Source organism: Protomyctophum parallelum, assembly GCF_964188405.1.
Source record: "Protomyctophum parallelum genome assembly, chromosome: 6".
NCBI lineage: Eukaryota > Metazoa > Chordata > Actinopteri > Myctophiformes > Myctophidae > Protomyctophum > Protomyctophum parallelum.
In genome coordinates, this window is record NC_139701.1 from 49633303 (window position 1) to 49649127 (window position 15825).

The 15825-nt window shown below is 41.8% G+C and overlaps 1 protein-coding gene across 1 annotated transcript in view; it reads right to left on the reverse strand.

The window, feature by feature from the left end:
• The window catches only part of shroom2a (shroom family member 2a), a gene marked incomplete at its 5' end in the record, with an annotated part of 131802 nt that overhangs the window by 104021 nt on the left and 11956 nt on the right, over positions 1 to 15825 (reverse strand). The window contains one exon of the mRNA XM_083766831.1: positions 6522 to 6777. Coding sequence (XP_083622957.1) covers positions 6522 to 6777 — 256 coding nt within the window. The remainder of the gene's footprint in view (positions 1 to 6521; positions 6778 to 15825) is intronic.

The window sequence follows — 15825 nt, forward strand, 5'->3', positions numbered from 1 at the left end:
AGAGAGAGAGAGAGAGAGAGAGAGAGAGAGAGAGAGAGAGAGAGAGAGAGAGAGAGAGAGAGAGATAGAGAGAGAGAGCGCACTGCTCCGGCGGAAGTCAATCATTAAACCGTCACCAGAGGACTGCAGGTACAATTTAGGGCATTTAGCAGACGCTCTTAACCCATTTAGACCCCACGTCGAAATAAAATAAAAAACGTTTGCTCTGAAAGAATATATATTCAAAGATCTGTGCCGCATTTTCACGATTTTTCAAAAATAGCAGACCCACAAGCTCGTATCGCGCCACTCGGTGGCGCGATATGAGCTTGTAGATCTGCTATTTTTTTCAATAGCTATAGTATAACATAATGCTTAGTTAAAACACCAAAAGGGGTTCCCGCTCAGAATGGGTATTCAAAAATGTCTTCTAATCTAAATCATGACAGTTTTCTGAAATGCCTATGTTTCTATATCAGTGGTGCTCAATATTTCATGTCAAAGATTACCCCCAAAAATTATATTGAATTGGCCCTGAAAATATGTTGTTCCAGGGAACCCCCCAGAAGCAAAGATATGTTAAAAAACGTTCGCTCTGAAACAATATATATTCTAAGATTTGCGCCACATTTTCACAATTAAAAATAAATAGTAGACCTACAAGCTAACATCCGTCTAACAGTAGAATATCTGTACAATGAAGTATACACTATGAATGTAGAATGCTACGTCAGTACACAATACACTATGAGTATACACTATGAATATAGAATGCTACGTCAGTACACAATACACCATGAGTATACACTATGAATATAGAATGCTACGTCAGTACACAATACACCATGAGTATACACTATGAATATAGAATGCTACGTCAGTACACAATACACTATGAGTATACACTATGAATATAGAATGCCACGTCAGTACACAATACACTATGAATATAGAATGCTACGTCAGTACACAATACACTATGAGTATACACTATGAATATAGAATGCTACGTCAGTACACAATACACTATGAGTATACACTATGAATATAGAATGCTAAATGTCTACACAATAATGCCATGAAAATGACATAAGTTTAGCCTGTGCGTACGCCTGCAAGGCTGCAAGGTCGACGGGGGCAAGTTACAGTGTGGCTTTCATAGTATTAGCCACATTAAGCCTCATGTACTTCCGCCGTGCGACAAATAGGATGCATATCCTATCGCTTTGAAGTGCGTGTGTGTGTGTGTGTGTGTGTGTGTGGCATTCTGCTTTGGCAATGTAAACGTATGTTTTCTCATGCCAATAAAGCCCTTTGAATTGAATTGTGTGTGTGTGTGTGTGTGTGTGTGTGTGTGTGTGTGTGTGTGTGTGTGTGTGTGTGTGTGTGTGTGTGTGTGTGTGTGTGTGTGTGTGTGTGTGTGTGTGTGTGTGTGTGTGGGGGGGGGGGGGGTAACTTCCCTCCTCCACCCCGGATTTGAACCTGGGTTCATGATGTGAAAAAATAAAAAGATAAATAAGAAATAGCAGACCTACAAGCTCTGAGCTTGTAGATAGCTGTCACGATGCTGTGAGACTATCAACAGAAACCTGTAAGCCAAGGTCTTCATTTCCCTGAAGAGGACCTTACGGGTGGAAACGGTGGTTTCCGTTAAAGGACCACTTCACCACTTTTCAACCTATCTTCATATAATAGGTCCTCACTAATAATCTTGAAAGAAATGGCGTGATTTTTTTCCTACTCGGTCTGTGTCTCATAGGAGGGCTGTGGGCCTGTTCAGAAACCGTCTTCCAGTGACATCATCGATGGGGAATACAAGCTAATAGAAACTGCAGGCTTTCTAGTCCTGAAAAGTTGCAATGCGAAAATGGAAGCCATCGTTCTCACGATAATGAAAATCTAAACATTTTAGTAAAAAGAATCTTGTTTAAAAAATTATCTGCCTAATGATGATGTCACTGGAAGACTGTTTCTAAACTGCCCACAGCCCTCCTATGAGACACAGACTGAGTAGAAACAAATTGTGCCATTTTATCATGATTATTAGTGAGGACCTAGTATATGAAGATAGGTTGAAAAGTGGTGAAGTGGTCCTTTAATAAACGTCCAGCATCGTGGCTATACGAGTGTGTGGCCTTTTTCTTCTTTGCCGTTGTTCAATGCCGAAATGTTTTACCGTTGAGCCAATAGAGCCTATAACCTCAGGGAATACTTTGAACCTTGACCTGGGGGTCAAACTCTGTGTCAGGTCCTGTGTGTCTATAGGTGAGACATGGTGCGTTCACACAGGCAGATGCAAAGATGCAGTCTACCATTCATTGTCGATGTGACGTGAAGATGCATCCGAACGTTTGTAGCTGCTGCAAAAGATACAAAGCTACGAATAAGATGAACTGGCTTCAACTTCAGACACAAAGACACAAAGCTACAAATAAGATGAACTGGCTTCAACTTCAGACACAAAGACACAAAGCTACAAATAAGATGAACTGGCTTCAACTTCAGACACAAAGACACAAAGCTACAAATAAGATGAACTGGCTTCAACTTCAGACACAAAGACACAAAGCTACAAATAAGATGAACTGGCTTCAACTTCAGACACAAAGACACAAAGCTACAAATAAGATGAACTGGCTTCAACTTCAGACACAAAGACACAAAGCTACAAATAAGATGAACGGGCTTCAACTTCAGACACAAAGACACAAAGCTACAAATAAGATGAACTGTGTCACAAACTGTAAAGGGCAAGTTCCCTTTGTTTGCTGTGTGCACGACCAGATGATTCCCTATATGCGTCTTTGAACTTGTTTCAATGTAAGTCACCTCCATGATGTGGGTTATATTTAACCCATTCTGACCTGAGATCAGATTCATACGAGGCTTCCGCCGGACACACACTGGTCTGATGAACCCATTCTGACCTGAGATCAGATTCTAAAAATGTCAGTCGCTCTTCGATTTTTTTCAAAAATAGCAGACCTACAAGCTCGAGTGGCGCGATATGAGCTTGTAGATCTGCTATTTTTAAATAGCTAAAGCACAACATGATGCTGACACCAAAACGGGTGCCCGGTCAGAATGGGTTAAGAAAAATATATAAAGATATGCACATGCCCACAGTTGCTGGAAAATATATTTTATACATTTAAGGATTAGGACTTTATATATTTTTTTAAGAAACTTAAAGAAAACGTACAAAGAAACACACGCACACGCACGCACACATACACACACTAAAAAAAGAACTTAGAAAAAACGTAACTTTAAAAAATAATCTTAAAAAAAAACCCACAAAATTTACAAGCTGCGTTTCGCTTCCCGCGTTCGCGCGTCTTACTTGTTTCTGTATGTGGATATTGTTATTGTTATTGTTATTTTTTTTGTAAATACATATTTTTTTTAAATATCACTGATGTGCTCCTTGTCTTCTTCCTTAAATAATATAAAAATGGAGGCCGGAGACACTTTTTTTTTAAATGTGCCCCAAAAGAGGCAGTCTTACCTCACTGCAACCAGCTGGTAGCCCATGTCACATGCACACACGCACACACACACACACACACACACCCACACACACCCACACACACACACCCAGTGGAACTACAGTAGAGCATGGTGGGAAGTCATATTGTGTGTGTGTGTGTGTGTGTGTGTGTGTGTGTGTGTGTGTGTGTGTGTGTGTGTGTGTGTGTGTGTGTGTGTGTGTGTGTGTGTGTGTGTGTGTGTGTGTGTGTGTGTGTGTGCGCTCCACAAACAAGCCTAATGACTGTAGGAAGGAACTGCTCTGAATGTGTGAGTGTGACTCTTTCACCTCACACACAACGTGCACGCCACTCAGACACAAACAGCCCAAAGCGCACGGAGCCGTGCACTTCCGTACATGGCTATGGAACACGGCTCATTTCTACACTGGCCTGACGTGTTGGTTTATATTATCCCATTCTGACCTGAGATCAGATTCTAAAAATGTTCTTCTACATCCTGACAGTTTTCCATTCTGACCCGAGATCAGATTAAAAAAAATGTCTTCTACATCCTGACAGTTTTCCATTCTGACCCGAGATCAGATTCTAAAAAATGTCTTCTACATCCTGACAGTTTTCCATTCTGACCCGAGATCAGATTCAAAAAAATGTCTTCTACATCCTGACAGTTTTCCATTCTGACCCGAGATCAGATTCTAAAACTTCTTCTACGTCAGTCGCTCTTCGATTTTTCAAAAAATAGCAGACCTACAAGCTCATAGCGCGCCACTCGGTGGCGCGCTATGAGCTTGTAGGTCTGCTATTTTTTCAATAGCTAAAGTACAACAAATAATGCTAAAAACACCAAAAGTTGGATTCCCAACCCAGAATGGGTTTAAGGATAACGGGGTGGTAAGATTATGGTGAAATGTTGACATTTGGGTAAGTTGGGAATATTATATATAGGTCAAGCCGTTACGTGGATTATTACACAGTCAAACTCAGACAGAATTTAATTAATCAAAAGCTGGACACATTTTTAGGAATCCATAGAGTGCTATACAGGGAATCGTGAATTAATGAAGTTATACATTATTCACACCATTTGTTGTTTAACCCATTCTGACCTGAGATCAGATTCTAAAAATGTCTGTTTGAAAATGACAGTTTTCTGAAAAAGCCATGTTTCTATGTCAGTCGTTCTTCGATTTTTCCAAAAATATCAGCAGACCTACAAGCTCACTCGGTGGCGCGCTATGAGCTTGTAGGTCTGCTATTTTTCAATAGCTAAAGCATGACATGACGCTAACACCAAAATGGGTTAATGCCCTAGCTTCCACTGCAGATTCACGATGCCATTTTCTTTGTTAATTTAACTCAGTTATAAGTTATAATTTTATCCACGTGTTCACGCTGAAAGTGTACAAATAAATGTACCCAAATGGACCCGTCTTCTTGGGTTTACATTTATTTGTACACTTTCAGAGTTAACGCGTGGATAAAATTATAACTTTTTGCTAAAAAAATATATGTTAATGACATTTAGGAGCTTTGGAACCCTTTTCTGGGGGTCTTTATACAATGTAATATGTGGTTTTAGATACTTTAGATCTTAGCAGTGAGCCCAGTGTCTCTGATGTCATGGAGCTTTTTCAGAAAACTGTCAGGATGTAGAAGAAGTTTTATTTTTTCCTGCTTTTAACTGTGTTCTTGTACTGCTTTTAATCTGTACGGCGACCTTGAGTGCCCTGAAAGGCGCCTTATAAATAAAATGTATTATTATTATTAAGACATTTTTATAATCTGATCTCAGGTCAGAATGGGTTAACGATTGTCATTTAATGAAAGGCTTATCCTAAGCTGTGAGCACAGAGCTTATTTACTGCATAGATAGAAAACCTTTTCGGGTAAACATGTGTTGTAAATCTGGGGAGGCAAACAGATCACAAACAGTCTGCTCATGGGGAGCAATAGCTAAAGTAGAACATAATGTTTAAAACACCAAAAGGGGTTCCTGCCCCATCTGTTAAGATAGACTCAGGGACGTTCACAACATAGACATCAAAGGGGGCTTCAGCCCCTGCCCTTGTACCCGTCTGTAAAACAACTGCCCTCTCCAGACCATGAATGCAGCGTTTACTACATGGTGAAAGAAATGCAGCGTTTACTACATGGTGGAAGAAATGCAGCGTTTACTACATGGTGGAAGAAATGCAGCGTTTACTACATGGTGGAAGAGATGCAGCGTTTACTACATGGTGGAAGAAATGCAGCGTTTACTACATGGTGGAAGAGATGCAGTGTTTACTACATGGTGGAAGAAATGCAGCGTTTACTACATGGTGGAAGAAATGCAGCGTTTACTACATGGCGGAAGAAATGCAGCGTTTACTACATGGTGGAAGAGATGCAGCGTTTACTACATGGTGGAAGAAATGCAGCATTTACTACATGGTGAAAGAAATGCAGCGTTTACTACATGGTGGAAGAAATGCAGCATTTACTACATGGTGGAAGAAATGCAGCGTTTACTACATGGTGGAAGAAATGCAGCGTTTACTAGATGGTGGAAGAAATGCAGCGTTTACTACATGGTGAAAGAAATGCAGCGTTTACTACATGGTGAAAGAAATGCAGCGTTTACTACATGGTGGAAGAAATGCAGCGTTTACTAGATGGTGGAAGAAATGCAGCGTTTACTAGATGGTGGAAGAAATGCAGCGTTTACTACATGGTGAAAGAAATGCAGCGTTTACTACATGGTGGAAGAAATGCACATGTCTCTGCTCTCCTTTCCTTTCCATGCCGGAAGGAAGGCCGCATTCAGGAGAATTGCTTTTTTCCCCCGAACACAGTATTTTGCGTTGAACTAATTTGTTTGTATTGTATGTATGTAGTCATAGCACGTCATAGTACATATGTATAGCATAGTATAGTATATATGTATAGTTTCATTATATAGATATTCCACTGTTACGTTCTTAGCTTACGCATGTTTCATGATAAATGTTTTTATGTGATGTATTCCCGTGCTTTTTTGTTCTTGCTTAACTCTATGGCTCTGGATCTTACCTTGGTGATGAGGAGGGGCTCGCGGTGCTCGCGGCCTCCTCGCAGGGTGAAGCCCCAGGGCGCTCCGCCAGACAGCAGCACGTCCACCAGCCAGCAGGGGGCGCCGCTCTCCTCCGCTCCCTGCGTCATGGAGCCGTGCCAGAAGCCGTGTTCCTCCGCCTGCTGCTCCCGCTTCCTGACGCCTCCTCCGGGGGCGGGGTCCATGGTGGCTCCGCCTCCTCCTCCGGGGTCCATAGTGGCTCCGCCTCCTCCGGGGCTGGGAGAGAGGGAGAGTTAGGGGCCGATTCATACTCCTATTTTAGAGCCCAATAAAAGTCGGTTTCGGCTATCTAGAGCCTACAGTGTGACGTCATTTGGCTCTGTAGAGCCTACAATGTGACGTCATTTGAGCCTACAATGTGACAATGTGACGTCATTTGAGGTTCGGGGGGGGGGGGTATACCGTCCTAAAGTCGGCTCTTCGGTGCTACTGAAAATTTCTGACGAGCCGAAATCATTTCGGCACTACAGCGCCGAAACAGTAAGGTAAAATAGGAGTATGAATCGGCCCTTACAGAGAAAACATTCAGTATTTGACCTTACAAACACCATAGTAAACTACTTTTTGTTTGGTTCTGTTGATTCATCAATAAAAAGGTCAATAAACGTGTTATTGACACTAGGGAAGTTTCATGGCGATCTCACCATTAGTTTTCTTGCGGATACACTGTGTGCAATTGGTCATTTTGGCCTATGGGTGGCGCTATGAGGAGCCATCATAGCCATGAGGGGCGGCGGTGGCTCAGTGGGTAGAGTGGCTGGATGGTGGTAAACCTAACCGCAAGGTTGCCAGTTCGAACCCTGTGGGCTCCCCCATGAGTTAGTGTCCAAGTGTCCTTGAGCAAGACACTGACTGAACCCCTAATTGCTCCTGATGTGCAGGTTGGTGCCTTGCATGGTTTCCGCCGCCATCAGTGTGTGAATGTGTGTGTGAATGAATGGGTGAATTGATGCACAATCTATGTAAAGCGCCTTGGATAAATGCACCATTCATCCTTAGGATGCATCCTTCTAGTTCAGGATAATGGCGGTGCACAGAACATCCCATGGCAATCCAAATATTAGTTTTTGAGATATCGTGTTTGGGACCAAAACAATGGATGGACATGCAGACACCAGCACCGTTAAATTGTGATTTATACATTATTAGTTGCTCGCTTGGTGTCGTGCTTCGAAAAGAGCTGCTCTACAAGCTCACACTCACAGCCCATCAAACTGCTGCCCAAAACGGCTTGACGTTTTAGCCTCACTGCTCACAACTGTTTAAAGATATGCATATAGTTTGTCAACAAAGCTATGTGTGTCCTTGACATGGATTTAGTTCCCAGTCGGTTAATCTCATTTTGGGCTCTTGTTTAACTCATTTTGGGCGGGGACCCCTTTTGGTGTTAGCATTATGCTTTAGCTATTTAAAAATAGCAGATCTACAAGCTCATAGCGCGCCACCGAGTGGCGCGCTATGAGCTTGTAGGTCTGCTATTTTCGAAAAATCGAAGAACGACTGACATAGAAACATAGCTCTTTCAGAAAACTGTCAGGATGTAGAAGACATTTTTAGAATCTGATCTCAGGTCAAAATGGGTTAAGAACAGAGGAGATTGTAATGAAATGTGTCATCCATGTTGTTTTTCCCAAACTCAACGGTATATTAGCATTGTTTATAGAACAACTGTGCACTGTCACAACACAACACACTACAGATCAAATCAAATAGTTTATCCTGTCTTCGTGGGGAAACAACCACCATGTTGGCTGGTAAGTTTGTCTACTCGGCCATGTTTTTCCACATACCAGCAAATGGATCTGGAGTTTCTTTACTGTATACTTTCATATGAACCTTTCCTATAATCGACCACAGTTCTCTGGGTCTTCCAGGTATTTGGTGGCACCGCGTGGGTCAGTGGTTTGTGCCGTTGTTGCTTTCGCAGCAAGATGGTCCTGCGTTTGACTGTAAAGAAATATGGACAAAGCGTTCTCCGGGTCTGATATGGACGTAAGATGAAGCCCGTCAGTCCTTGAATTGTAAATCGCCATCTTTCTAGATCCGTTTGGGCCCAGCTGGCCCATTGGCTGGCCCAGACAACGAGGCGGGACATGGGGGGGTGGCTCCCGATCATAGACTGTAACGGTAGCCACGCCCCTCAGAACACACTCGACTTTATGGTCATTTTTTTAAATAAATGGGACCATCATTTTCCAAAAAGAATATTATGACATGAGAAATGAGACTTTAAACTAGTGACTGGAAGCAGAAAGTATTCATGACCATGTTTATTAAGGTAATAAGGTCTAGGTGAAGTTGGGCCCAAATACATGGACCTCTATGGGTTTTTTTGGGCCCAATGACAGCGCCACAACAGGCCATTATATGAACTTTCAGGAAGTCCCGATTTCCTTAGTGGCTTCACACAATATCTGTCCGACTGCCCCCCTGGTTTGAACCCGACTGGGCCCTTCTGTGTGGAGCAGGTTCTCTCCTCGTTGCGTTTGAAGCCGACTGGGCCTTTCTCGCACCTTCCTACCTACATGACTGCCTGCCTAAATATGTCCCAAACCTTCCTACCTACATGACTGCCTGCCTAAATATGTCCCAAACCTTCCTACCTACATGACTGCCTGCCTAAATATGTCCCAAACCGCCCCCCTAAGGTCTTCCACTGCTGGCCTGCTCGCTTTGCCTAAAAGAAATGGCAACTAAAAGATACGGGGAAGCAGCTTTTTGCTTCTACGGAACAAACTCCCACTGTACCTTCGTCAGGCAGCCTCTGTAGACATTTTTAAAGCACAGCTCAAGACCCACTTTAATCTACACCCTTGCTTTTAATTGATCTTTTTGTCCTCACTGTATTGCATTACTGCTTGTTTTTTTTTATGTTTATGCCTTGCTTTTCTTTTCTTTTTTTCTCCATTGCTCTGTAAAGCACTTTGAGCTGCATTTCATGTCATGAAAGGTGCTATACAAATAAAGTTGTATTATTATTATTATTATTTCTGTGTGGAGCTGCATGTTCTCTCCTCGTTGCCTTTCGTCCACGACGTGGGGATTCCCCCCCACACCAAACGACACGCACGTTAGAAACATGTTCTCTCTCTCTGTGTCTCTCTCTTTCGGGTGGAAATGTCCAAAACTGTTATTTTTCAGGATTAAAAAATAAAAATAAATAAAAAGAGACAATCAGAGACAAGCTCAAAACGTTCAGAGCTTGTGGTTCTGCTGCTTTATTTTTTATTTTTTTATATATATATATTTTTTTTTTTATCCCACGATTTTGTAACCCATTTTTCACCCCTGTGTCAATCATCTAATGTGATCCTGGGCTCTACACACCCTCCACCAACCTAGTCCCCATATATGGGGGACAAGGGGAGAGCAACGGACTTGAACTCATGCTTCCTTCATGCCTGAGTGTCCAAGTTGCTCCTTTACACCTGACAGGGGGGAGTTTCCCTGGTTGGACGTAGCGCGTGGAAGGAACACGTTATTCCAACCAGTTCCTTTCCCCTCCATCAGGCGCCCCGGCTGGCCAGGGGGATGCTGCTTTCGATAGTTTTGTGTGGCACTGTAGTGTGATCAAGTAGGGCATTCATTTACGAAAAAACACGTTAATATATGGAGATAAGGGGAGATAACTATCTCCTGCCACTGCTATTGAGTAAAGCAGTGGTCCTAGAGCCCACTGCATTATTTCCCCTACCATAAGCCCTCAATGAATTGAATTTAATGTAATGGGGCATTGGGTGTTTTTGTGCTAATTCACTTATTTCCATCGCTCAAAAATCTTATTTCTTTTTGTATATACATCCTCTCTTCATGATGTAAACAGTATCCCAAGCGGCACACTGTTCTCCTTTAACCCATTCTGACCCGAGATCAGATTCTAAAAAATGTCTTATAAATCCCGACAGTTTTCTGAAAAAGCTACGTTTCTATGTCAGTCGTTGTTCGATTTTTCAAAAACAGCAGACCTACAAGCTCGTAGCGCGCCACTCGGTGGCGCGCTACGAGCTTGTAGATCTGCTATTTTTCAATAGCTAAAGCATAACGTAATGCTAACACCAAAAGGGGTTCCCGCGCAAAATGGGTTAAGAATAGAGGCACCGGCCCAGGCCGTGGCGTAACGGTCTGGTAATCCAGTCGCAGTGTGCCGCGGGTTCGACTCCCGAGCCCGACACGGCCTTTACTGCATGTCATCCCCCCATCTCTCTCCCGTTTCCTGTCAGCCTACTGTCTGTCCCTTCAAAAATCAATAAAAAGAAGAAAAAAAGAATAGAGGCACCATTGCCAAGCATAAGCGTTAGCTGTATTTCCCGTATTTGCCGTAATAATGGTTTTACGAGATTCCCAAAAAAACAACTATAGAAGCCTCTATAGAAATCAAGTGCTTACACAGGCTGTCACAGACCAGTGGATGTTGTGACAGTGATGTCACTTTTCCATGGCGTGGTAACAGCTCTCTAGTGGCCACAGCTGACAGCTCTATATACCGGCCGGTTTAGATTCTCCAATCAGAGCCAAAGTACCTGATTGTATAGATCCAAAATAGATACATTATAGAACATTGATATGATGTTTTGTTTAGTTGTTTTTGTTCTTTTTTGTCTTGTTCCTGTTAACTGTATTGTCCTGACTGTCTTTGTCTTTGTCTTTGTTTTCTTGTTCTTTTCCCCTCTTCTGTTTGCTTTGTTGTATTATTTTACCTATGAAAGCCATTTATTTGTTAGGGGGGTTAGAAGGCACTATAAGCTTAGGCTTCAGCCTGCACCTTTTTGGTCAATGTTTCTTTTGCAACAAAAGAAAGCAGGCACTGTATTGATTTGTTATAATGACCACAATAAATAAACTCTACTCTACCTGATGATACCAGATACTTTCACACAACCCTGATGTCCAGGTTCCAATTCGGCTGAGGCGGTACCAAGACCAGAACTTCATAGTATCTATATTAGCATCTGCATGTTTTGCATCGTTCCCTCCAAACACCGGGAAGCAAAGGAATCAAATCACAGGCAAATACGGTGGTGGGTCATTCATACTGTATATTATGACAGTGAAATGGTGGTGGGTCATTCATACTGTATATTTATGACGGGGTGATTTTGGGGTCAGTTCAGTACAATGGGGTCTTTCCTAGATCAAAAGAACCATGCATTGAGCAGGACTACAGCGGTAACACTGACAATCGCACAGTGTAGTTTGGGGTCCCAGAGATAACTAATTGTATCGAATGGGGGTCCATAATCCATTCTGACCTGAGATCAGATTCATACGAGGTTTCCACTGGACACACACTGGTCTGATGAACCCATTCTGACCTGAGGTCAGATTCTAAAAATGCCAGTCGTTCTTCGAGTTTTCAAAAATAGCAGACCTACAAGCTCGTAGCGCGCCACTCGGTGGCGCGCTATGAGCTTGTAGATCTGCTATTTTTCAATAGCTAAAGCATAACATGATGCCGACACCAAAATGGGTTCCCGTTCAGAATGGGCTAATTGATCTAATGCTTTATATGAACCTGTGGGGGTCCGGGTTCAGAATCACAGACCTAAAGGTTCTGAACTGACCACAACAACTACAGACCAAAAGACCCAGCGGAAAACATGTGGTCTGAACTGACCATATAACTACAGACCAAGACTCAGCAGAAAACATGTGGTCTGAACTGACCATATAACTACAGACCAAAAGACCCAGCGGAAAACATGTGGTCTTAACTGACCATATAACTACAGACCAAGACTCAGCAGAAAACATGTGGTCTGAACTGACCATAACTACAGACCAAAAGACTCAGCAGAAAACATGTGGTCTGAACTGACCAATAACTACAGACCAAAAGACCCAGCGGAAAACATGTGGTCTGAACTGACCATAACTACAGACCAAAAGACCCAGCAGAAAACAATAAACATGTGGTCTGATTGAACTGAAAAGGCTCATTCATAATTATAAACACAAACCTAAAGATATCAAGGATCTTCAAAGGTTCTGCACTGTAGGACACAATATGCCCACGATTGCTTGATAAAGTAAGTGCTAAGTAGCCTAGGCTCTGAGCTGATCAAACATTACATGAAAAAACAATGTTGTTCTTGTAATGTTTGATCAGGTTCTCCTTGCATGAGGACAGCAGCACAAACTGCCAAGACCACACTGAGGCCCCTTGGTTCCAAGGGGAACCGGTTCAGTTCTTTTTGGTTCTTAGTCCATGAGCCAGAGCTCCAAAATTGGAACGTTAATTATGAATTGAGTGGAGCAAAACCATACCTATATTAGATTGTTATCACCATGACACTTCCCCAGTTGAGTACTTACACGAAGACAATGATTTATTGTATTACAAATTTTACATTTTTTTATATGCAAATGAGGCATTATGCAGGAAAATATGCAAAATAATCGAAAATATGAAAAAGCTACTACTGTGGAAGGGTTAGCATGTATTTATTTACTTTTTAAAGATGTAAAGTATTACACTACTAAGTATACTTTTCTAAGTCGTTTTGTGCTACACAGGAACTACACGCACGCACGCGCGCGCATGCACGCACGCGCACATGCACGCACGCGCACATGCACGCACGCGCACATGCACGCACACACACACACACACACACACACACACACACACACATACACACACACACACACACACACACACACACTCTACTGTAATAGTAAAAGTGAGGTGAAGATGAAGCCGCCGATCTAAATACTAAAAAAATTAAAAACTCTAATCAGGTGTGAAACCATCTGCATTTTGACAAGCCATGTAAAGAGAAATATGACAACAACATCTCTCTACTACTGTATAACGTGTACAGTTTGTACCAAACAGTCCTACAACTACAACTCTATTCACAGATATGTTTAAACAACATTGGTCAACATTAGCAGCAGCGTGTGAAAGTCAAACAATAGAGAATAGACTCTCCTCCTTGAGTCCTTAGGCAAGAAAGTGGTGAATTAAGCATGGAAGCTGTGTGTGATGTGATCAAAGGTAGGCCTTCATTGTTATGCAGTGTGATCACTGTTGGGGACAAGTACATTTTGAATTCGGGACTTTTACTTGTTAACATAGCCTATAGCTCTGGTCCATAGCCGCAAGGACTTCTCCTTAACCCATTGACGCCTGGTGCAACATATACGTTGTTCTACCCTTGATGCCGGCGCGCTCTCTGTGTCTCATCAGCTATTGCTATACATGTAGCAACATAACTATTTAAAAAAAAATCATCAGAATTTGAAGGTTTTCAGAAACCTTAGGTCAGGCCCTAGAAGGCGTTCCCAGATTCGGCCTCAGGCATCAATGGGTTGGACATGTGAGTATCTTCCTAGCCTAACATTTAGACTCTTGTAGAAGTATATGTATCGATTGAATGGATAAATAAATAAACTTTAGGCTATCTTCCATCACAGGAAGCCTCTGCTATATCATATCAACGAATATAGGCAGAGAGACAAACAAAGGTTATATTCTGCTCCATATCCACCAGTAGAAAACAATTTACAATTTAGGCATTTAGCAGACGCTCTTAATCCAGAGCGATTTACATTGAGCAAGAACAAAAAAGCATGGGAATACATCACATAAAAAAGCATTTATCATGAAACATGCGTAAGCTAAGAACGTAACAGTGGAGTATCTATATAATGAAACTATACATATAAACTATACATACATATACTATACTATACATTATGTACTATGACGTGCTATGACTATACATACAATGCAATTATAGTGCTGTCTACATGACATGCTATTGCTATAAGTCTGTATCAAATGCTATCTAAGTCTACAGAAATGCTATCTAAGGGGGTATAGGGTAAGTGCTATGGGCCATGATGGAGTCTGAAACTATGATCCTTATGCACACATAAACACCTGCTGGAATATGACTTTATGCAGCAGGAATTGAAACACCATATTTGAGGAGAACCTTCTTGAAGGAGTATATATAGAAACCTCCCCTCCACCATATCACCGACTCCTGTCTGGCTTCTTTGGCAACATTTTGACAAACATCTTTTCTTTTACTTTAAAAAAGGGAAAAACAAAAAACGTCGGTATAGCGATGTGTGTGAAAACACACTGAGGAATTAAGGTGGGTATTGTTTTTTTTGCTACACTATACTAGGCTACGTATAAGTCACATTTAAGTGCTATATATTGTATCCATTCGTAACTCTTTGAGTTTACAATGGTTGTAACTTGTAACCAAATCCATTTGGCATTTTGTAATGTCTCATGAACAAGAGTTAAGTACCCGGTAGGCTATCATTATACTTTAAGGTCCATGGTTTTATTACAGTGGTGTGTATATATCCATCAAACTGTACAGTTAAAACACACACATATAATAATAATATTAGTCTTACCTGGGAGTGAACAAACAGTAGTGAGTGTGTGTTGTGTTGTGTTGTGTAGTCCTGCTCGGTGGTAGTGTAGTAGTAGGTAGGTAGGTATACACGACGGTCACACAATTATGACTCATCCTATTCTTCCTACATGTTTAGAACGATGGAAATATAAAGTCACACACATATTATCCCCTCTGTCGTTGCCACTTCAGTGTACTAAACTAAACACGCGTGTGTGTGTTGTTGTGGTGGTGGTGTGTGTGTGTGTGTGTGTGTGGTGTGGATCTCTCGGGAGAGTGTGTGTGTGTGTGTGTGTGTGTGTGTGTGTGTGTGTCCTCCCCAGTGTTGTAAAGCAGTTAGCAGTAGGAGCTAACTATAACGTTAACATCCACCTCCTCCACTGCATCATGGTGTAGTTTCAGTGTGTGTTTCCATGGAGGATCAACAGGTAGAACGGCCTCTGTAGCAGGACTCGCAGCGCCATCTGCTGTTTGCTTTGGAAACCGACCCACACCACACTACTATAGGGGGAATTCAGTGTTGTTTTTGGCAGCAAATTTCTATTTTAGTTTTAGTCATAGTCTTTGGACTGAAACTAAACTTAATTTAGTTTCAGTCACATTTTAGTCACCTGGAATGTCTTAGTGTTAGTCTAAGTTTTAGTCGACTAAATGTCATAAGATTTTAGTCGACTAAATCTACAGTTGATTTAGTCGACTGAAATGTATTTTGGCGGGTCTTGATGCAGTCGTAATGAGTGTTTTTACAATTGCTGAAAATAAATAAAAATGACTTATGGATCTCTTGTCCACTAGTCCCTTCCTAACATTTTTAGTCTAGTTTTTATTTGTCGACGAAATTGTCAGTATATTTAGTCTTAGTTTTCGTCATCATCAGCTTAGT